Here is a 23,597-nt window from a genome sequence, read left to right on the forward strand (position 1 = left end):
ACAAAAACACCATGGACAGTAAAAGGAAAACACACCAGTTTTCAGTTCAATTGCAGCTAACTCTTCTCAGAAAACTACCGATTGTGTCCAAACAGCAGTTTTAACGCGTTGTATACTTTTCGGAATAAAATCGAAGCCTGCATGCTTTTTTTGCACAATTTGTTATCATTATGTTTAATTAATTGCGGCCTTTAAAAGCAATTTTTCCTCACAGTCAATAAACTACACTAAAATACAGATATATTTCATTCAGAAACCCCCTGAACGTCCACACGGGGGCAGCAAATAACTGAAGTCTAATGCGCATATTCTCTACCTGCAATATATACAAGACATTTAAGGCCTTTTTTTATTTATTTTTACAAATGCTAAATAAAATGCATGTATTAGATGAGCAATAACGACAGAAATGATAGAAATTATATTTACAGAAATTATATTTAAAAAATGTAAACAATTTGTAACAAAAATCGATTGAAAACAAATCTGAAGAGTAGGCTAATATATATACACACACATATATATATATATATATATATATATATATATATATATATAATAAAAAATAAACCGATTATGTTTTAAAAATTAAAATAGCCTAATAAAGAAACAAATTGATTCAAAAACTATTTTTAAAGATTACATTTTTTATCACTATATTAAAAGATTTGATGGCTGCTCATAAAATGGCAAACGAGGTGAAATAAGCAACAATGAATTATGTTTGTAAAAAAAATACAAATATATATATATATTTAAAATAAGGTAAAATAAAGATTGTAGGTGTAAGAGTAGTCTTGGATTTTATTTTAGTGTTAGTTTGCAGTGTTTTCAGGCATTCCCTGCCCCCCTCCCACACTCATTCCCACGTCGCGTCACATGACGCGTTGTCCCTCTGACTCGCCTTCATCGCAGGCGCATCGCATTCTTCTGGGAGTCGACACGAAACACACACACCGACATTTTACACCGAACGGATATATTTACTCGATCAAACCCAGCACTGTTTGTTGGACGCGCCGAGGAGAGCAACAGAATGGGCTGTCGAGAGGTTTTCGTGTTCCTGATGGTCGCGACATCGACGCTCGCTGAGGTAAGACATCGACAAAAGATCGTATCGCGACGCGGAACGCTGATCAATGTGACCATCAATGTAACAAGTCGATTCAATGGAACGATCACAACAACGTTAGATAGCATACACAAGAACGACTATATATATATATATATATATATATATATATATATATATATATATATATATATATAACAGCGGCGACTGTACATTTCGTCAGCAAACATCGCGATGATTATTATTTATGCGTTCAAAACGAGGTTAAATTATTTTATTTTTTTTAGTCATGTAATATTACATAAGGAATTGTGTTTGCTCGGTTAGTGTGGATTTTTTCCGGTTACGTTGGAAATATTTCTCGCGATGTACAGACGCGGAATGTATCGTGCGATCTTTATACCCAGAGTGAGAAAAATGCTACTGTGTAACAGATCCACTAATTCATGTTAAAAGAAAACTGTCACATCATAAATGCTCGATCTGCTGCGGTCGCGTGATTGTCTTTATGAAAATAATTTGACAACATATTCAGTGCTTTACACACGCATTGCTGATTTCTATCGACTCTGATTTGGTTAGTTAATGGAGGAATGCGTTCAGTGGCCTTTTGGGATTATCATGATGGGATCAAACATGAATCCTCTAGGAATCAAATGAGATGCTATTGGATAATCTGGGACTGAATGTCAGGATCTCGTTTGGACTGATTTCAATCGACCGTGTTGTTGTTGGTGGGCATTATTTTTATGACGTCAATAATTGTATCCATTAAAATTACACATTTAAACCTTTTTACCTTTAAAACGTCTTCATGTCTTAAAATATCTTGACTGTAACTCGACACCTTTGTCTCATGTTCTATGGATATGCAAATGAGCCCCGCCTCCACTCACTCATTCAGGTCAGAGATCCACTGCACGTTGATCTGATTGGTTACAAGGTGTTTTGTGACGTCAGAAACACCAGCGATTTCAAAGCGTGTTTTTGAGACTGTCTTTGGTTCACTGCAGTTTTAAGGAGGAAATACTCGACTTATGAACTTCCACATGGTTTAAGTGTATTAAAAACACCACATACACACAAACAACATTAAAAGCTGGATTTACACCACTGGGCGACGTGTGACTCGTTAAAATGTACCACTGCTCTTGTTGCGTTAATATCACTAGAAACTTTCCGTTGTGTTCCCTTCCCTGGTTTGCAGGTCTTAGCTGGTTTAAGGTGGTCTAGCTGGTTTCTCATTCGAGCCAAGTGGTATAAACCATTCTAAAACCAGGTTGGAAGACCAGTTAAAACCAGTTTAGTCTGGTTTTAGCTGTTCAAGATGGCCTGAACTCAATGGGATGAAACTCCAGCAACATTGTGTTTTTCGAGGAACACGCTATCGCTATTTTTAAACGCTAACAAGCGGTTTAAGTTTATTTTTACTTTAAGACACCATTGTTTTCGCTCTTGTGTAAGCCTGTAATCCTCCACCGCACAGTCTGGCCACTCGAGTCTCACCACATTACAGACTTTTGAAGGATATTATAACAAGCTACTGTGGTAAAACCATCGATTTTGGGCATTTGCCATGGAGTACTACTACGCCAATACCATTATATATGAATATTGTGTGAAATACTGTGGTATTACTCCCTGACTCCATCCATCACAGCTCTTTGAAGGCATTGTGAGTGAGTGTAATGACGCTCCGTTTACCAGTTATAGATGTCAACATTAACTGGAGCTCAAGTTATTTTTGATGTCATTAATTGTGAGATGTTGATTCGGACTGAACTGCGTTATATTAGTGTTTAATTGCTTCACATTTTGTGGTTTTGTTGGTCTTGCCACCAAAGGGTCTGGAGAAATGGAGGTTCGATTAAAAAATATGTTTATATTTAATATATAAGCATCTCAATGTTTATGTATTTATCTAAAATGACTAAAATAGAGAAGAACCTTCATTTGTTTCAACCATTAATGCCAAGAAGTGAATCTTACGGAGGCGTATTGCATTCACTTGAAGAAAAAAATCTACTCTGTTTTTCTGAATTAACGAGTTAATTTTTCATGAGAAAAAAAAATTGCTCCGTTTTTCTGAATTAATTAGTTAATTTTTCGTGAGAAAAAAAGTTTTTGCTCTGTTTTTCTGAATTAACGAGTTAATTTTTCATGGAATTTTTTTTGCTGTGTTTTTCTGAATTAATGAGTTAATTTTTCATGAGAAAAAAAAAATATTTTGCTCTGTTTTTCTGAATTAACGAGTTAATTTTTCATGGAACTTTTTTTTTTGCAAAAACTTTTTTTCTCACGAAAAATTAACTCATTAATTCAGAAAAACAGAGCAAAAATATTTTTTCTCATGAAAAATTAACTCATTAATTCAGAAAAACAGAGCAAAAATATTTTTTCTCATGAAAAATTAACTCATTAATTCAGAAAAACAGAGCAAAAATATTTTTTCTCATGAAAAATTAACTCATTAATTCAGAAAAACAGAGCAAAAATATTTTTTCTCATGAAAAATTAACTCATTAATTCAGAAAAACAGAGCAAAAATATTTTTTCTCATGAAAAATTAACTCGTTAATTCAGAAAAACAGAGCAAAAACTTTTTTTTCGCATGAAAAATTGACTCATTAAAGGTGCCAAATGGGATTTAAAATCAAATCATACAACATGTTCCATACCAGATGGGGGCAGTATACCTCCAGAAATACCTCCACGGCCACGCGCTCTCTCATGTCTTCAAACAATATGGGCGAGCGCTGTGTTGCTCTGTCTCCCTCGTGCATATTAATCAAATCAATTGACGCGATAGTAAAAGGTTGGAAGACCGCAGTTTCACGTGGAGCGTTTGGAGATTTTCAGAGATTAGAGACTTAATGAACAACATCTCAATACTAAATTATAAGGGCCGTCTCATAGACAAGTCGGTGCATTTCGACGATATGGGAAAATTAAAGCCCAGGCTATTATTTCTAGTTTTATGATATTCGATTTGTTCATATTACATTTTTATCATTAGTTTGAATTAATTTGACAGACAGCAATTCCCTGATGTGGACCAAGCTAGCGTCTTTCAGAGCTGCCAACTCTCACAACACTTTTCACACACTTTCACGCCACACATCAGTTTTGTCATGCACAGAAAAGGACACGGAGACCGATGTCAGCTCTCAGATTCTGTTCATTTTATTACGCAATTCAAACAATAAATACAGTATTGGTGCTTTACACGACAGATCCCTAGCGCACGTGAACCGATCATCTCTACTAGCTAATGGTAAAAGAACACGAACACTGGTGAAAGATACAGTATGCTACAACTTACCAAAATGTATTCCTCATGCATAATGTCGACCAATCATTTTTTTTTAACTCTTCCCTGAACTGAAATGTAGTAGTGGGCTGTATTTTCCACACGACTGACGTCAGGTTCAAGTACACACAAGCTGGCGCGAGCGCGACTTACTCGTGTACTGCAGTTTGGCTGGTGGTAACGTTGCCCGCCCGCATACTGCCTCCCATGGTCGAAACTGGTATTACGACACCTGCCGGGCCGGGGCTAGTAATTTAGCATGCTAATTCAGGTTAATATCTCGGCAGCACTATTACTTGTCAGTTTTTTAATGACATCATCAACCTTATTTCTTCTCAATCTTTTGATGCGTGTTGCTCATTTTTGGGATATTTTAACCTCAATTTTTACAGATGGCACCTTTAATTCAGAAAAACAGAGTAGATTTTTTTTCTTCAAGTGAATGCAATACGCCTCCGTAGAGCCTGTTTCCCACATACAATTATTCATTAAATAAATCCCCAAAAATCTATAGTTAATTTCTGTGAGTGAGGAGAGCAAAATAAAGTAAACTGGGACATATTACACCCAATAACTCTTCATACAGCGACTACCAGTAAAGATTGGGAGCAGAAATGATTCGGACACTTTGAGCTGATCGTGTTTTGCTGAAGTGTGTTTTCTGCTCTTTTTACACACACACTGAACAACATGAAGCATTGCTTGGTCACTGGTTGAGCTAAACTGGTATTATCTAATTGTGTATCAGATATTCAACATAATTCATGTGTGAGAGTCCAACAGAAGGACCAAAACCAGTCAAATATCCACTGATCTGAGAACTGAGTTCTGCTCATGTTTATCACCATTAGAGCCAATAAACCGAGATAATGAGAGAAATGTTGAAGGAGTCTCAATACATTGTGATTTGACTATACATATGATTTACAAAAATATTTCTTCTTTGACTCGTGTGAATGTTTTTGAGTGATAAAAAGCGCATTAATCTCTTTGGATGTTAAATGTTGTCAGCAAAACCATCACAGATGCACTATAATACAAGGGCCGAGTTGTTGTTGATAATTGTCTTTGTGTTTGTGTGTGTGTCGTATGAAACGCCATATTGCCTGTTCTCTGTTGTGATTATCCGCTGTGGTCCAGAACCGTCGACCTGTGATGGTCACGTGACCCACGCTGGCATTCAGAGCCGGCTTTGAGATGAGCGCTGGGCTCACACACACTGAATGCATGGCTTTGTTGGCGGTAACATGACGTGTCAGCAGGTGAGCGGTGTGTGTGTGTGTGTGTGTGAGCGGTGAACACAACAGCTTCGTGAATAATCGGGATGAGTTTGTGCAAAACCCGCCCGTCAGCTTGGCCGACAGTAAACTCGTGATATATTTTTGTGCCAATATATAAAATTAAGCAACAATATCTCAGATTTGCTCTAGTTTTGTTTCTCAATGGTTCTTTGGCTTGTCTTAATTTTGCTAAACTTTAAAAAATGATTTCCAAAATCAAAGTAAATAAAAAATATCGGAGAAAATACTTGCGAAACTTGTATTCAATTGTTTGTGATATTGCTTCTACACCAATTTTTTTTTTTTTTTTTTAAGTAGGGAAAAACAATTAATTAAAATTAAACCATTTATTGCCCAGAAATGCATTTTTCATAAATTATAAATAAAAGTGCATAAACTTTGGTGGATGTAAATCCTGATTAATTTGCGCTGTGTCACACAGAAGTCTTGATATACAACATTAATATCTTTTAGTAAAACATGTATCCAAGTGTTGTGCTTATAAATGTATAAAATAAGAGTATTATTCATTGTTCATTTACTGTATTTTCTTGCGTTAAGTGATTTTAGCGCGAGAGACGTTGTATCCTGCAGCCCATCCCCCAGTAATGATGATTTGATTCATGATTGTGCGCTGTTTGTCAGACTGGGCGGATTGTAAAATCCAGGAAGCACACACACACACACACATATATGTATATAAATGCCCCAGTGCAACTGTCGCCATGGAAACAGCCCCGCGGAGGGTCGTTAATAACGAGAGCGCTGCGAATTACACATCCATGTCACATGACAGATGCTTCTAGTTATTAAATTTGACCTTTGACCTTCACAGGGAAGCGTGATTAGCACGTCCCGCGTGGCCTCGTCCCACAGGAGGATTGATGATGCCGAACACGCGTGTGTGTTGCGTGTCATTGCATGAGAAGGATCTGCACTGTAAAAGCTCTGGCAGTGTGACACACATGCAGGTGTTATTAGTGTTGCTTATTCTGATTTAGACCACACATGTTAAATAAATGAAATCAATAAACTGATTTATTATTAATTGTTCATAGCACACTCCCAGCTAACGAGTACTTTTCTCTCAAACGTGATATTTCTTATTCTGATTTAGACCACAGATGCACATTATCGTGTATAGATGAATCTATGTTCAATATAATAACTAATATGACACTCCCGGCTAAGAGGGAATAAGTTATGAACAAGCGTTCTTCCAGTAACGTTAATAGAACGTTTGTCCAACGTTATCTGGACTGTAACTGTAACATTTTTTAAATGTAACTAATTGTTTCGGAATGTTCAGAGAACGTTCAAAAGTAACATTCCTTTAATGTTTGAAGAATGAATCTATGGAATGTTCAAACAAAACACATTTTGTTTTAAAGCTCTAATAAACGGGATGTTTTGAACACTGATCATGGAGACGATCGCGTCGGGCGTTTCAGCAGTTTTGATTTATATGCTGTGTAATATTTGATGATTGCATTATAATTTACAGGGTTTTCCTTTTTCATTTCCGAAACTCATCCTTTCTCGCCTCTTTCAAAAAGAAGCTGATTTTACCAATTTTATAGCTTTGAAAGATAAAAATCCTTCTTTGCTAGAACTAATGATTCTTTTGGTGTATACAGGTGAAACTCGAAAAATTTGAATATCGTGCAAAAGTTATAATTTTGATGATTATGGCTTATGAAAGTTTATGAATATGAAATCAACAAAAAAAAGGATTTTAAAATACAGAAATGTCGGCCCTCTGAAAAGTATAATCATGCATATATAATTATAGTATGATATGCATATATAATTAAAATATGGACAAACAATTAATTTCAAATTTTAACCCAACTTCAACTTCAACTTTACATTTTTTTAATTGCATTTTTAACCCAACATTTGGGTTTGTCCATATTTGACCCAAATTTGGCTTGAAACAACCTTTTGCACTTTTTAATTTGAGTTACTGAAATACACAAACTTTTGCACAATATTCTAATTTTTCGAGTTTCACCATATCAAAATTTTCAAAAAAATGTAATTCTAAAAATAGCATTAAAAGTTTATTTTTGAACTAATTGTCTAATTTTCTACCATATTTTGAATACTATTAGCAGCTAGCTAACAACAAATTGCTTAGTGCTTTTCCTGTTTTCCCCTCCAGTCTAAACTAAATGATTTTTGTTAATTTTTCTATACCTTGTCATACATAAACAACCCGAGTTTATGAGAAAATTGTTGAAATGATTCTTTTGTGTATGAAATCAAGACAGGACTGTTTTCTTCAACCTAATGCAGTGATAGATGTGATGTGAGATGAACAGTGTTTCCCGGCCTCGTGTGTTTCTCTCGCTATATTTAGTGTTCCTCAGGAGAGAGAGGGGCGAGGCACATATTCCTGTCTCTCTCGCCCTCGTTCGCTCGCACACTTCCAGCCTATTCTCTGAACTCATGTGATGTTTCATTATGCCAGAGAAGCGAGCGCGCAGCCGTCTTTAGAGATCTGGGTTTGAACTTCAGGTTTTGCGGTCGCCCTGGCCTGTATATTTCTATTATTAGCTTAGCTTGTGAGGTGGATTTACATACTGTAGAGTTAACGAAAGTTATCATGACCATTGTAATGTTTGAACAAACGTCAGCAAACCGGGAAGATTTTAAATGCAAACCAGAAGACTGAACACTGGTTTTCAATGCTGCTGAAAAGGGGCGGAGCTACAGAAGCTCTATAGAATCAGCATAGAGTTGTTTTGTAAATAGAGATAGATGTGTTCATGTTGATGCGGTACCGTGAGAATCAGAATATAAACATTGGTTTCAGTAGTTAAGGGTGTGTGTGAATCTATTTGATTATTTGTAAAATAAATAAATAAATAAACTGAAAAATACACTGAAAAAAATTGGTCTAAAAAATGAGCAAAGCAAATATTAAATGCTTCAAAATTTCATGTTTAAATCAATCAATCAATCAATGTCAATCTTAAATCAATCTTTCTGCACAATACTCGCTAATGCAATTTGATTTAAACTTCCCCTATGATGCTATTTTAAAGGTTCCTAATGTCGTACGCATGCATCCAAGCTCAAAATCACTGTAATTCCCTCATAATCTCTAATCAGCAGCGTCAGCTCTGAAACGCTTCCATCGAGGATTCAGTCTCTCTAAGCCCCGCCTCTCTGAGAGCTGCTCTGCTGTGATTGGTCAGAACGCTGAATCGATCTCAGAAAACACGAACAACACGAGCCGAACTCTTCCAGTCTCAGATACACTACAGTGTTTGAGGGCGGAGCTAAGAGACACTGATCAGCCAATCAGGACCAGAGGCGGGGATTATGCAAATTAGGTCCACAAGGTTCAGCAGGAAGGGAGACTGAATTACTGACGACTCGTTTCTGTGAAACTTTTCAGAATATTCATAAAAGCATTATAGGAGCACTTTAATAGCACAACTTTTGTATAATATAATAGTGCGGATCTTTCTGCTTCCAGAAAAGTGTGTGTGTGTGTGTGTGTGTGTGTGTGAGAGAGAGAGAATTGCTTCTACCTCCTGTTTACTCCCAGAGCGGATGTCCAGTTTGTTTGTTGAAGTACGGACACAAAAGCGTCCGTGTGTGTGTGTGTGTGTGTGTGTGTAAACTCTCTCACAGATTCGTCTAGATAGTGTGTGTAAGTAGTGTATCTGTTCGAGGGCTGACGTACATCTGAGTCGAGGACAGGACAGTTTTAAGGATTGTGTTGTTGAATAAATGATGTCATCAGTCATATTGTGTCTCAGAGATCAACACACACGTACAGCGTTACTGTGTTTTACTGCGGTACAAACGCACTCGCGAACTAGAGCATCACTTTTGTGCTGAAGAACCACTGATTGGCTGAAGAATGTTTCTGAAGGAGTTTATTGGGTGAAGGGATCAGTCATTTTGAATAAAAGCAGCTCATTTACATGTTGCCTTATAAATAATAATTAATAATGCACTGTTTTATTTAGATTATAGTTATTTTACGTGAATGTTTGATGGCTGATTTCAATTAAATGTATAATTTTATGAATTGTATATGTATGTGTGTGTGTGTGTGTGTGTGTGTGTGTGTGTGTGTGTGTGTGTGTGTGTGAGAGATAATATCCGCTCCTGGCTGGTACCGGATCTTCAGGGTGGGTGTGTGTTGCAGTGATTACAGGCCAGTCATTTATAAACACACACACACACACACACACACACACTGCGACGCGATCAAGGCGTCTGTTCCCACAGAGACCCTCCCAACACACACACACACACACACTGCTGCCATGGCGACGGTTAGGATCACGCCCATAAACCCCCAGTGTCCTCTGGGAGAAAGTGTGTGAGGGGTGTGCTTATTGTGAGAGGATTTTATTCACAAGACAGTTGCCTCACACACACACACACACACACACACATAATCAGTGCACAGCCGAGGATCTCTGGTTGATATGAACCTGTTATATCACACACACACACACACACACACACACACACACACTGTTTTCAGGTTTTCAGTTCATCCTGTGGTTGAATGTGGAAGTGTGTTGTGTGTGTGTGTGTGTGTGTGTGTGTGTGTGTGTGTGTGTGTGTGTGTGTGTGTGTGTGTGTGTGTGTGTGTGTGTGTGTGTGTGTGTGTGTGTGTGTGCGCGTGTGTGTGTGTGTGTGAACCATTCCTGCGTGTGAGTGCAGACGTTAATCTTCAACCGTACAGTTCTACATATTAAAGTCGTTTGATCAAATATTTGCTCACTGGTTATATATTAAATTATATATATATATATTTTACACATCAGTAGCTATTTTTGTTTGAAATGAGTAGAAATTGCTACTTATTTAAAAATATTAGAGGTGTAAAAACTGTATATTGGTTCTAGAAGTTTCCGTCTTTTCCTGGTCTTCAGCAGAACTGAGACTGACACTCGACCAGCAGCTTTACGGGAGTTTATCCTGGATCCCGGTTTAACCCTGTGATCCCACACCTGTGTGTGTGTGTGTGTGTGTGTGTGTGTGTGTGTGTGTGTGTGTGTGTGTGTGTGTGTGTGTGTGTGTGTGTGTGTGTGTGTGTGTGTGTGTGTGTGTGTGTGTGTGTGTGTGTGTCGAGGTGCCATGTGCTGGAGACACACCTGCAGGGGGAACTGTGTCTGAGAGAGAAAGATTTTGTGTGTGTGTGTGTGTGTGTGTGTGTATGTGTGTGTGTGTGTGTGTGTGTGTGTGTGTGTGTGTGTGTGTGTGTGTGTGTGTGTGTGTGTATCTTAACCATGTATCCAGAAGTGAACTAAACCTCCGTCTGTCTTGAGTATATATGACTGGTTATAAATAAAACAACAGAAGTCTCTGCAAATGGTTCCATTTAGATAGATAAGTGTGTGTGTGTGTGTGTGTTCAGGATTTGCAGTTCTGTAGGATAATCTGTGTCTGCTTGTTTTGACAGAAATTCTCCAAAAATAACTTTCGTTTCTATTTACATTTATGCGTTTAACAATGAAAGCCATTTGTCACAAAGCCAATAATCATAATATTCAAAAACTATTTCTTAAACTTTCACTTTGAAAACAATGTCTGTAGACTTTTTTTTTAGTGTACGTACTAGGGCTGGGTAATAAATATCGATTTTCTCTATATTAATCGATTCTCATTTTTACGAACCGATATCGATTCTTAAATCTCAAGAATCGATTAGTCATCCTGTTTCATTTGAATGAATGGATCATTGTATCGCGGCTGCGCGCATCCAACAAATCGCAATAATCTTTGTCCTTTGTTACTATTGATATGAAACAAAGTCTCAATTTTCAAATTACGTCCATTTTCTTTAGAAATTCAAAAACATAAATAGCGTTTTGTCGCTGTGGCGTGAGATCGCTCTGGAGAAGCAGCAGCGCTGAACATGAATGAGCATCTAAAGTGTGTTAAAGATAAAGTACAACTTATCCAAATCCGTATCATGTCACATTGATTCACTCAATCAGCGTTTCAACCGTGGAAAGACGTCAGTTAAACAGCTTGTAATCAATGTATCGTCATATTTACCTCAGAAAACCCACATAAACTCGTTAGTCCACACTCGTTAGTGTTCTTTAATATTTAATGCATATTTGAATAAATCTGTCAAGTTTTTATGACAGCCACCATTTAAATGTTTATATTTCATATAATCTTCTTATTATAAAGATAAAGAAAAGTGTAATTTAAGTGTTTGTAGCTACAAAACAGTTCATTATTACCTTCATATTAGGCTAATGAAGCCTATAGGCTACAACTAGACTCCCATAGTTTACAGCATTAGTTCAGAGATTTGATTCCCTTAAGAAAAATTGCCATTTATTGTAACTGATATCCAAAATAATCGATATTGAATCGTAATCGAAATTGAATCGAATTGCAAGCTTGTGAATCGAAATCGAATCGAATTGTGAAATTTGTCTCAATACCCAGCCCTAGTACGTACGGTAATCATCTCCAAATGACCCAATGTCACTTAAAGGGTTAAACTAGTAACCTGACTCGCGCAGAGGGAGAAATAAATGAATAGTTGAAATAAAGTTGTTGTTTTTTTTGCGCACAAAAAGTGTTCTCGTCGTTTGATAAAGTTAAGATTGAGCCGCTGTAGTCACTTGGATTATTTTAACGATGTCTTTGATGACTTTTCAATGCCAGCGAGAGTCATTCCCTCAAGAAGCCTATGGAGCGATCTTAATATCTTAAATATCTTAATTTGTGTTGCGAAGATGAACGAAGGTCTTACGGGGTTGAACAACATGAGGGCGAGTAAATACTGACAGAATTTTCATTTTTGGCTGAACTAACCCTTTAATTAATATGCATGACTGATGTAATATTTCATGTTTCCGCTCATTTTTTTAATATAATTTTATTTGAAGTGATTCTGAAGGCGGTTCTCAAACTTTCTGACGTCCAACAGAAAATGTTCAATTGCTCAAATGATTTTTCTGCTGTAATGACACTGCTTGTTTTCAATATATTAAAACTACATTTTTATACTAAAACTAGTTGCGATTTTTATTTCTTCAATTAAAATAATTCAATTGTAATTTCAGAAGATTCAATAACCGAAAAAAAAACATGCAATCGTCACTGTGATCAAGAGCTGAGATTCAGCGTTCTGACCAATCACAGCAGAGCAGCTCTCAGAGAGGCGGGGCTTAGAGAGACTGAATCCTCGATGGAAGCGTTTCAGACACTGTGCAGATTATGAGTTAAAGTGATTTTGAGCTTGGATACGTGTGAAGTAAAAACCACTTAAATGAAATGAATGAGTCCTGGTGAGGCTATGTGTGCAAATAAGATAAAAAGTTTGTAAAACTAGCTTACTTGCAATTATAAAACCTGTAAAGTTCATTGTATTTTGGCTAGTTGGTTCAGTCTCGTATCAGACGGTTCTCTATTCAGAACAGCACAGCCTCGTCACAGATAGGACGCTGTTTTCTTGCCAACACGTTGGGTCCGCTAATAAGATTAGCGAGCGCACAACGTTAGCATGTCTATCTCTCTGTCTCTGTCTCGCCCTCCCTCACGCGTCTTTGTCCTTGATCTAACACAATACGTTCATTGAGGAGCGTTTCTCAGCCTTTTCTGAAACCCTCTCGCATTGTCTTTAATGTTTCAGAACGTTCTGTCTAAAGATGGTCTGTTCTGACACAGGAAGAGTTGATTTACTCCCACATGTTTAATTAGTGAAGATAAAGATGTTTACGTCAGTGTGTTTAGACTGATGTTCTGTCATCATATCAGGACGATCCTGGTGTTTTGTCTTCATGCTGATCCTCCTCCTGTCCTTCACCGGTGGTGGGAACCAAATTCGTTGCTTGTCAGAAGATGCAATACCAGCGAAAAACCATATATATATATATCCAATCTAGTGAAATATTTGTCCATCACTGACTACATTTACATGCACGTTAAGTTCAGATTCAGCTCTACATTCGGGTTTCAGCCGAATTTTTAAAATGATGTTTGTTTACATGCAGAACAGTTGATAAATGTTTTTTAAAGTAAAATGTTTAATAAAGCAGGCGAAAGGTATATGAACAATCTTTCAGATTAATACAAAAATTAGATATAAATAAGACTTAAGTTTGTTTTATTTGTGGTTTTGTTTCGGTGCCGGCAGACTAAATAAAACTTAATTTTGTTGTGTGTAAAGCTGCTGCTGAACTGGAGATCTGACTCAAACTCAAAAACACTCGTTTTGTCTGCTTTTATTTTATTGCCAGAAGTAAAGGAAGTAAAATTGATTTTAAGGCGGCAGGCGTTTCAGTTTTTTTATCTTTGGTTTTGTTCGGTTTGTTTGATCTGTGGTTTTGTTCGGTTTGTTTGATCTGTGGTTTTGTTCGGTAGTTTGGTCTGCGGTTTTGTTCAGTTTGTTTGATCTGTGGGTTTGTTTTATCTGTTTTTGTTCGGTTCGTTTTATCTGGTTTTGTTCGGTTCGTTTTATCTGGTTTTGTTCGGTTCGTTTTATCTGTTTTTGTTCGGTTCGTTTTATCTGGTTTTGTTCGCTTCGTTTTTTTTTTGTTTTGTTCGGTTCGTTTTATCTGGTTTTGTTCGGTTCGTTTTATCTGGTTTTGTTCGGTTCGTTTTATCTGGTTTTGTTCAGTTTGTTATCTGGTTTTGTTCGGTTTGTTTGATCTGTGGTTTTTGTTCAGTTTGTTTTATCTGGTTTTGTTCGGTTCATTTTATCTGGTTTTGTTCGGTTCGTTTTATCTGGTTTTGTTCGGTTCGTTTTATCTGGTTTTGTTCGGTTCGTTTTATCTGGTTTTGTTCGGTTCGTTTTATCTGGTTTTGTTCGGTTTGTTTTATCTGGTTTTGTTTGGTTTGTTTTATCTGTTTTTGTTCGGTTCGTTTTATCTGGTTTTGTTCGGTTTGTTTTATCTGTTTTTGTTCGGTTCGTTTTATCTGTTTTTGTTGGGTTCGTTTTATCTGGTTTTGTTCGGTTTGTTTTATCTGGTTTTGTTCAGTTTGTTATCTGGTTTTGTTCGGTTTGTTTGATCTGTGGTTTTTGTTCGGTTCGTTTAATCTGGTTTTGTTCGGTTCGTTTTATCTGTTTTTGTTCGGTTTGTTTTATCTGGTTTTGTTCAGTTTGTTATCTGGTTTTGTTCGGTTTGTTTGATCTGTGGTTTTTGTTCAGTTTGTTTTATCTGGTTTTGTTCGGTTCGTTTTATCTGTCTTTGTTCGGTTTGTTTTATCTGGGTTTTGTTCGGTTTGTTTGATCTGTGTTTTTGTTCGGTTTGTTTTATCTGGGTTTTGTTCAGTTTGTTTTATCTGGTTTTGTTCGGTTCGTTTTATCTGTTTTTGTTCGGTTTGTTTTATCTGGTTTTGTTCAGTTTGTTATCTGGTTTTGTTCGGTTTGTTTGATCTGTGGTTTTGTTCAGTTTGTTTGATCTGTGGTTTTTGTTCAGTTTGTTTGATCTGTGGTTTTTGTTCAGTTTGTTTTATCTGGTTTTGTTCAGTTCGTTTTATCTGTTTTTGTTCGGTTCGTTTTATCTGGTTTTGTTCGGTTCGTTTTATCTGGTTTTGTTCGGTTTGTTTTATCTGGTTTTGTTCGGTTCGTTTTATCTGGTTTTGTTCGGTTTGTTTTATCTGGTTTTGTTTGGTTTGTTTTATCTGTTTTTGTTCGGTTCGTTTTATCTGGTTTTGTTCGGTTCGTTTTATCTGGTTTTGTTCAGTTTGTTATCTGGTTTTGTTCGGTTTGTTTGATCTGTGGTTTTTGTTCAGTTTGTTTTATCTGGTTTTGTTCGGTTCATTTTATCTGGTTTTGTTCGGTTCGTTTTATCTGGTTTTGTTCGGTTCGTTTTATCTGGTTTTGTTCGGTTCGTTTTATCTGGTTTTGTTCGGTTCGTTTTATCTGGTTTTGTTCGGTTTGTTTTATCTGGTTTTGTTTGGTTTGTTTTATCTGTTTTTGTTCGGTTCGTTTTATCTGGTTTTGTTCGGTTTGTTTTATCTGTTTTTGTTCGGTTCGTTTTATCTGTTTTTGTTGGGTTCGTTTTATCTGGTTTTGTTCGGTTTGTTTTATCTGGTTTTGTTCAGTTTGTTATCTGGTTTTGTTCGGTTTGTTTGATCTGTGGTTTTTGTTCGGTTCGTTTAATCTGGTTTTGTTCGGTTCGTTTTATCTGTTTTTGTTCGGTTTGTTTTATCTGGTTTTGTTCAGTTTGTTATCTGGTTTTGTTCGGTTTGTTTGATCTGTGGTTTTTGTTCAGTTTGTTTTATCTGGTTTTGTTCGGTTCGTTTTATCTGTCTTTGTTCGGTTTGTTTTATCTGGGTTTTGTTCGGTTTGTTTGATCTGTGTTTTTGTTCGGTTTGTTTTATCTGGGTTTTGTTCAGTTTGTTTTATCTGGTTTTGTTCGGTTCGTTTTATCTGTTTTTGTTCGGTTTGTTTTATCTGGTTTTGTTCAGTTTGTTATCTGGTTTTGTTCGGTTTGTTTGATCTGTGGTTTTGTTCAGTTTGTTTGATCTGTGGTTTTTGTTCAGTTTGTTTGATCTGTGGTTTTTGTTCAGTTTGTTTTATCTGGTTTTGTTCAGTTCGTTTTATCTGTCTTTGTTCGGTTTGTTTTATCTGGGTTTTTTTCGGTTTGTTTTATCTGGGTTTTATTCAGTTTGTTTTATCTGGTTTTGTTCGGTTCGTTTTATCTGGGTTTTGTTCAGTTTGTTTTATCTGGTTTTGTTCGGTTTGTTTGATCTGTGTTGTTCTGTTGTAGGTTCCCTCAGACTCTGGTACCGGACTGCTGGCCGAGCCACAGATCGCAATGTTCTGTGGGAAACCCAACTTGCACATCAACGTTCAGACTGGAAAATGGGAACCCGATCCGTCTGGAACCAAGAGCTGCGTCGGAACTAAAGAGGGAATCCTGCAATACTGCCAGGAGGTAAAGATCAACACACACACACACAGATAGTTGGATATAGATATAGATAGATATGGAGAGATAGATGGATGGATAGATACAGATAGATACAGATATATAGATGGGTAGACAGACGCTGAATGAAGGGTTCGGGAGGAAATGAAACAGGAGACTCAGAACAGCAGATGGAGGTTTGGAAGAACTGAAAACAATCATCAGTGTATTATAATATGAAATATGCACAGAATATGATGCAGGATTCAATAAGCGCTCGGCCTTGGCAGAGCTTAAGCTGCGTCACTGTAAACATGAGCTTTTACATTTTTAAATCCTCTTGTGTTGTCCTTGCTGAATAAAATGATTCATTTCTTTTTTTACAAAAACTTAAACGTATCACGTATTTCACTATCATAAATGTTTCTTAAGCATCAAATCTTTATATTAGAATGATTTCTGAAGGATTGTGTCACTGGAGACTAACATTTCACAGTTTTTACAGTATTTTTGCTCAAATAAATGCAGTCTTTCAAAAACGTAAAAAGACCCCAAACTCCTGATTATAAATGTCAGTGCAAATGTTCTGAATGCATTAAGTGTGTGAGTGTGTGTCATGTTCAGGTGTATCCAGAGCTTCAGATCACGAATGTGGTGGAGGCCAATCAGCCGGTCAGCATCAAGGACTGGTGTAAGAAGGGCCGTAAGCAGTGCCGCAGTCACATGCACATCGTGGTGCCCTACCGATGCCTGGGTGAGTGAGTGTGTGTGCGTGAGTAATTTGAGTGAGTAATTGGAGTAATTTGAGTGAGTGAGTGAGTAATTTGAGTGAGTGAGTGAGTGAGTGAGTGAGTGAGTGAGTAATTTGAGTGAGTGAGTGAGTGAGTGAGTAATTTGAGTGAGTGAGTGAGTGAGTGAGTAATTTGAGTGAGTGAGTGAGTGAGTGAGTAATTTGAGTGAGTGAGTGAGTAATTTGAGTGAGTAATTGGAGTAATTTGAGTGAGTGAGTGAGTAATTTGAGTGAGTGAGTAATTTGAGTGAGTAATTGGAGTAATTTGAGTGAGTGAGTGAGTGAGTAATTTGAGTGAGTGAGTGAGTAATTTGAGTGAGTGAGTGAGTGAGTGAGTGAGTGAGTAATTTGAGTGAGTGAGTGAGTGAGTGAGTAATTTGAGTGAGTGAGTGAGTGAGTGAGTGAGTGAGTGAGTAATTTGAGTGAGTGAGTGAGTAATTTGAGTGAGTAATTGGAGTAATTTGAGTGAGTGAGTGAGTAATTTGAGTGAGTGAGTGAGTGAGTAATTTGAGTGAGTGAGTGAGTAATTTGAGTGAGTGAGTGAGTAATTTGAGTGAGTGAGTGAGTGAGTAATTTGAGTGAGTGAGTGAGTGAGTGAGTAATTTGAGTGAGTGAGTGAGTAATTTGAGTGAGTAATTGGAGTAATTTGAGTGAGTGAGTGAGTAATTTGAGTGAGTGAGTGAGTAATTTGAGTGAGTGAGTGAGTGAGTAATTTGAGTGAGTGAGTGAATGAGTAATTTGAGTAAGTGAGTGAGTAATTTGAGTGAGTGAGTGAGTAATTTGAGTGAGTGAGTGAGTAATTTGAGTAAGTGAGTGAGTAATTTGAGTGAGTGAGTGAGTAATTTGAGTGAGTGAGTGAGTAATTTGAGTGAGTGAGTGAGTGAGTAATTTGAGTGAGTGAGTGAATGAGTAATTTGAGTAAGTGAGTGAGTAATTTGAGTGAGTGAGTGAGTAATTTGAGTGAGTGAGTGAGTAATTTGAGTAAGTGAGTGAGTAATTTGAGTGAGTGAGTGAGTAATTTGAGTGAGTGAGTGAGTAATTTGAGTGAGTGAGTGAGTAATTTGAGTGAGTGAGTGAGTAATTTGAGTGAGTGAGTGAGTAATTTGAGTAAGTGAGTGAGTAATTTGAGTGAGTGAGTGAGTGAGTAATTTGAGTGAGTGAGTGAATGAGTAATTTGAGTAAGTGAGTGAGTAATTTGAGTGAGTGAGTGAGTAATTTGAGTGAGTGAGTGAGTGAGTAATTTGAGTGAGTGAGTGAGTAATTTGAGTGAGTGAGTGAGTAATTTGAGTGAGTGAGTGAGTAATTTGAGTGAGTGAGTGAGTAATTTGAGTGAGTGAGTGAGTGAGTAATTTGAGTGAGTGAGTGAATGAGTAATTTGAGTAAGTGAGTGAGTAATTTGAGTGAGTGAGTGAGTAATTTGAGTGAGTGAGTGAGTAATTTGAGTAAGTGAGTGAGTAATTTGAGTGAGTGAGTGAGTAATTTGAGTGAGTGAGTGAGTAATTTGAGTGAGTGAGTGAGTAATTTGAGTGAGTGAGTGAGTAATTTGAGTGAGTGAGTGAGTAATTTGAGTAAGTGAGTGAGTAATTTGAGTGAGTGAGTGAGTAATTTGAGTGAGTGAGTGAGTAATTTGAGTGAGTGAGTGAGTGAGTGAGTGAGTGAGTGAGTGAGTGAGTGAGTAATTTGAGTGAGTGAGTGAGTGAGTAATTTGAGTGAGTGAGTGAGTGAGTGAGTGAGTAATTTGAGTGAGTGAGTGAGTGAGTGAGTAATTTGAGTGAGTAATTGGAGTAATTTGAGTGAGTAATTGGAGTAATTTGAGTGAGTGAGTGAGTAATTTGAGTGAGTGAGTGAGTAATTTGAGTGAGTGAGTGAGTGAGTGAGTGAGTGAGTGAATGAGTAATTTGAGTAAGTGAGTGAGTAATTTGAGTGAGTGAGTGAGTGAGTGAGTGAGTAATTTGAGTGAGTGAGTGAGTGATTAATTTGAGTGAGTGAGTAATTTGAGTGAGTGAGTGAGTGATTAATTTGAGTGAGTGAGTAATTTGAGTGAGTGAGTAATTTGAGTGAGTGAGTGAGAGAGTAATTTGAGTGAGTGAGTGAGAGAGTAATTTGAGTGAGTGAGTGATTAATTTGAGTGAGTGAGTAATTTGAGTGAGTGAGTGAGAGAGTAATTTGAGTGAGTGAGTGAGTGATTAATTTGAGTGAGTGAGTAATTTGAGTGAGTGAGTAATTTGAGTGAGTAATTTGAGTGAGTGAGTGAGTAATTTGAGTGAGTGAGTAATTTGAGTGAGTGTGTGTTTGAGTAAATTGAGTCAGTAAGTCAGTGTGTGAGACACCTCCTCAACACTCCTCGACACACAACCTGTGTGTTTCTCTCTCTCTCTGTCAGTGGGCGAGTTCGTGAGCGACGCTCTGCTGGTTCCTGATAAGTGTAAGTTCCTGCACCAGGAGCGCATGGACATGTGTGAGAGTCACTTACACTGGCACACCGTCGCCAAAGAGGTCAGAGACCGCACACACACACATATATATATATATATAAGAATATATTATTATTTAATTATTTTTTTTATTATTTTTTTATTATTTAATTATATATATATATATATATATATATAGATGAACTAAGATTGTTGTTAGATAATTGATGGTGGTTGAGGAGATTCCCCATCTACTATATGTAGAGAAAAGCACTATATAAATGAAATTAATTGTTGTTATTATTATTATGAACTAGTAAAGTTGTCATCAGTATTCCTCGTGTGATCCGCCTCTCCACAGTCGTGTGGCGACCGCAGCATGAATCTCCATGATTATGGGATGCTGTTGCCGTGCGGGATCGACCGTTTCCGGGGCGTTGAGTTCGTCTGCTGCCCGTTGGAGGAGTCGTCTGACAGCGCAGTGATGAAGGACGAGGATGAGGATGATGATTCTGACGTGTGGTGGGGAGGAGCAGAGGCCGATTACAGCGAGAACAGGTGCGGCTTACACTCCAGGACCCCGAAACACTTCTCTCGAGGGGCCTTTATTCGCTGCATGACGGGTTTCAATAACTAATCGATAATGAAAATCATCGACAACGGATGTCATTATCGATTAGTCGTGTCTGCCCACCCTGCATGGAAAACGTCCGCCAGTTGTGTCGAATAACAGCACTTAATAACGCACATCTGTGGATAAAATGCGATTCAAGCGAATGTTTAGCATTGGGCCTTAGCCTTCACAACGCATTCAAAATAAAAGTCCCACACACTGTCAAAATAAAAGTCCCACACATAGTTAAAGTGCGTCGGATAATTTATTAGGATGGGATTAGATTTTTTTCCCCCTGATTGAATGGTGAAAGTGTATCTATATAAAAGATGGTTGACGGATTATAAAGATGCTTTTTGACGAGCAAACGTTTTCCTGCAGCATGACTCGAGACGCGGACGCCGAACCCGCTGTGGTGGAGGATGACGAGGATCCAGACGAGGAAGAGGACGAGGCTCAGGACAACGACGAAGATGGAGACGGAGACGAGGACGAGAAGGATGACGAGGTCATCGACGAGCGCCGTGACAACGGGCAGAGCACCAGCGTTGCCATGACGACCACCACGACCACGACGACCGAGTCTGTGGAGGAGGTGGTGCGAGGTGAGCGAGAGCAACCAATCACACGCTGTTCTCACCAGTGCTCGAACAATATCGATGTTTTTTTTTTTATTTGTTATTATTATTTTATTTTATTTATTTTTTTATATTTTATTTTTTTTTATTTTGTTGATTCATGAATGCTTCTGAATGCAGACATATAAGGTTGGTCTACACTCCAAAAAAATGAAAGTTAAAAAAAAAAGTTTCAAAACGGGATGCATTTTGTGCGTTTAAGCTTTTAAGTTATTCAATGATTATTAAAAAATGTGAGAGCTATCAGTTAACAGTGCGAGGTGAGCGAGCGCGTCCAGTCTCATGCTGTTCTCACTAGTGGTCGAGCGATATATATCCATTTATTTTGATGGCCGATGCACAGATGTGATTCATGAATGCAGACCTGAGGTTGGTCTCCACTCAGATTACTGAACAAATCAAAGTACTTCAAAATGAAAGTGGAAAAACATGAATTTTGAGTGTTTTAAGCTTTCAAATGATTCATAATTTGATGATTTAAAATAAAAAGTGACATCTAACAACAGGCTAAAATTTTTAAAACGGATACATAATTAAATTGAATTTAGTTTGACATTTGCTAAATTAGCATTAAATATTCAAACAAACAGAATTATACTTTAAATTGCAACTTGATTCTTAAATCCAATTATAGTATTTTTCACAAATAAATTAATAGTTAAGTGCACAAATAAAAGGTTACAAAACCTGTAACTGTAATTTAGACGAGTTTGTATTTGCCAATGTTTGCAAGGTTTGTGAAGTTTTGTGAATGTTTTTCATTAGATTCTAAGACTTATTTTTTTTCCCTTATAGTAATTTAATAGACAGAACTGTTAAACAGAGACAGTAAATTAATGAAGACGCTCGGACACTCAGGCGATAATCCGAAAATAAAAGTCCCATATTCTATCAAAAAAATATTCTGATTTGTAATATTGTTTATTTTTATGAATTATTCATAATTTGTTCATTATTGGATTTGACTAGACCATTTTAAAGTAACAAACATCATAATGTGATTTTTTTTTTTTTTAGGGAAAAGGATATTAAATTAAAAGATGAAGGGTGGGACTTACTATTCACAACTTCTTCAAAATAAAAGTCCTACATGTCAAAATAAGCCACGAAATTTCGTAGACAGAACTATTAAACCGAGACAGTTAATAAATGAAGACACTCGCTCACTCAGGCGCTGCCATTCACAACGATTTCAAAATAGAAGTCCCATGTGCTGTCAAAATAAGTCATTTATTAGACAAAACTGTTAAACAGAGATAGTAAACTAATGCAGGCACTGCCATTCACAATGATTTCAAAATAAAAGTCACATCAGGAAAACTCCCAAATATCGATATATCGGTCAACCACTAGTTCTCATGTCATCAGACGCTGCTCTTCATGCGTGTCTGCGTGTGTGTGTGTGTCCTGTCAGAGGTGTGTTTTGCGAGCGCAGAGACGGGCCCCTGCAGGGCCATGTTGCCGCGCTGGTATTTTGTGCGCGAGGAGGGCCGGTGCGCGCCCTTCATCTACGGTGGCTGCGGAGGGAACCGCAATAACTTTGAGTCGGAGGAATACTGTCAGTCTGTCTGCAGCAGTGTGTGTAAGTCACCGACAGAACCGCCACGCGTGCCACTAACACTCATTCACTCGCACTCGTGCCCAACAAACCTCTGCCGTTTCTTCAGCGAAACACAACCAGAGACGTTTAGCAAGATGCTGTTAATCATAATGAAAGCAGACTGCCATCAGGAGCCGTCCAAAAGCTCCACACAAGTATCATAAATGGGTTTCAAAGTGTGATCTGGGGAAAAAATTTAAATTAAAATAAAAATGGAATACATATATTTTTTTATTATTTAATTATTAAAAATAAATAATTAAATAATAAAATGTATATTAAAATAAACAAATAATTAATAAACATAATACCATAGTGAGTAAAAAAAAATAAGCTAAATATTTTCCAAATAATATTTCACACTTTTTTTTTTAAATAAAAAAAAATAAATCACAGTATAAATTGGTGCTGCCTTTTTAAATGTTAGTATGGATTGGGGGTCTTGGAAAAAAAAACAGTGTTAAAGATAAATCAATAATAAAAATAGATTAGAATTAATTACAAAGGCTAAATTAAAAAAGAAATAATTAAATAATAAAATTCAGATTAAAATAAACACATAAATTAAAAAAAACAGTACAATACTATAGTGAGTAGAAAAATAAACTAAATATTTTTCAAATAATATTTTGCACATATTTATAATATTTATAGTTTTTTTATACATACAAATTTATAGCTGCCTTTTTAAATGTTAGTATGGACGGATAACGGTTGCAACCCTGGTCCAAATGATGCATGCACCGTATTTGAGGTCTTCTGTAGTCGTATTATGAAAAAGAAGTGCATTAAATGTACTTCAAATAGTATAGTAAGTTCTTAAGTATATTATATAATATATTAAGGATATTCTTGCAGATAGTATCGAAATAAAAGGCCACTTAAGAGTATTCTTTCATAAGTGCACATTGTAATAATGTCAAATTTTAACTTTTAAAATGCATTTTTTTGCTGTGCTTGAAGTACACTTGACATGTGACTAGCTATATAGTACTTATCTTAAAGGAGAACTCCGGCACAA

At 36.9% G+C, this 23,597-nt stretch overlaps 1 protein-coding gene across 2 annotated transcripts in view; it reads left to right on the plus strand.

Annotated features, from left to right (window-relative positions):
• The first annotated feature begins 896 nt into the window (after positions 1–896).
• appa (amyloid beta precursor protein a) overlaps positions 897–23,597 on the plus strand; it is a 34,657-nt gene continuing 11,956 nt past the window's right edge. Inside the window, exons 1-7 of one of the 2 annotated variants that reach the window (XM_089132587.1) lie at positions 897–1,093; positions 16,381–16,548; positions 17,146–17,275; positions 19,695–19,807; positions 20,087–20,283; positions 20,720–20,943; positions 22,391–22,558. In XM_089132587.1, the coding sequence (XP_088988713.1) occupies positions 1,037–1,093; positions 16,381–16,548; positions 17,146–17,275; positions 19,695–19,807; positions 20,087–20,283; positions 20,720–20,943; positions 22,391–22,558 (1,057 nt within the window). In that variant the 5' untranslated portion in view covers positions 897–1,036. The remainder of the gene's footprint in view (positions 1,094–16,380; positions 16,549–17,145; positions 17,276–19,694; positions 19,808–20,086; positions 20,284–20,719; positions 20,944–22,390; positions 22,559–23,597) is intronic. The other variant, XM_089132588.1, reaches the window with a different exon arrangement.

Source organism: Pimephales promelas, chromosome 6 (assembly GCF_988280905.1).
Source record: "Pimephales promelas chromosome 6, fPimPro1.hap1.1, whole genome shotgun sequence".
NCBI classification, from domain to species: Eukaryota; Metazoa; Chordata; class Actinopteri; order Cypriniformes; family Leuciscidae; genus Pimephales; species Pimephales promelas.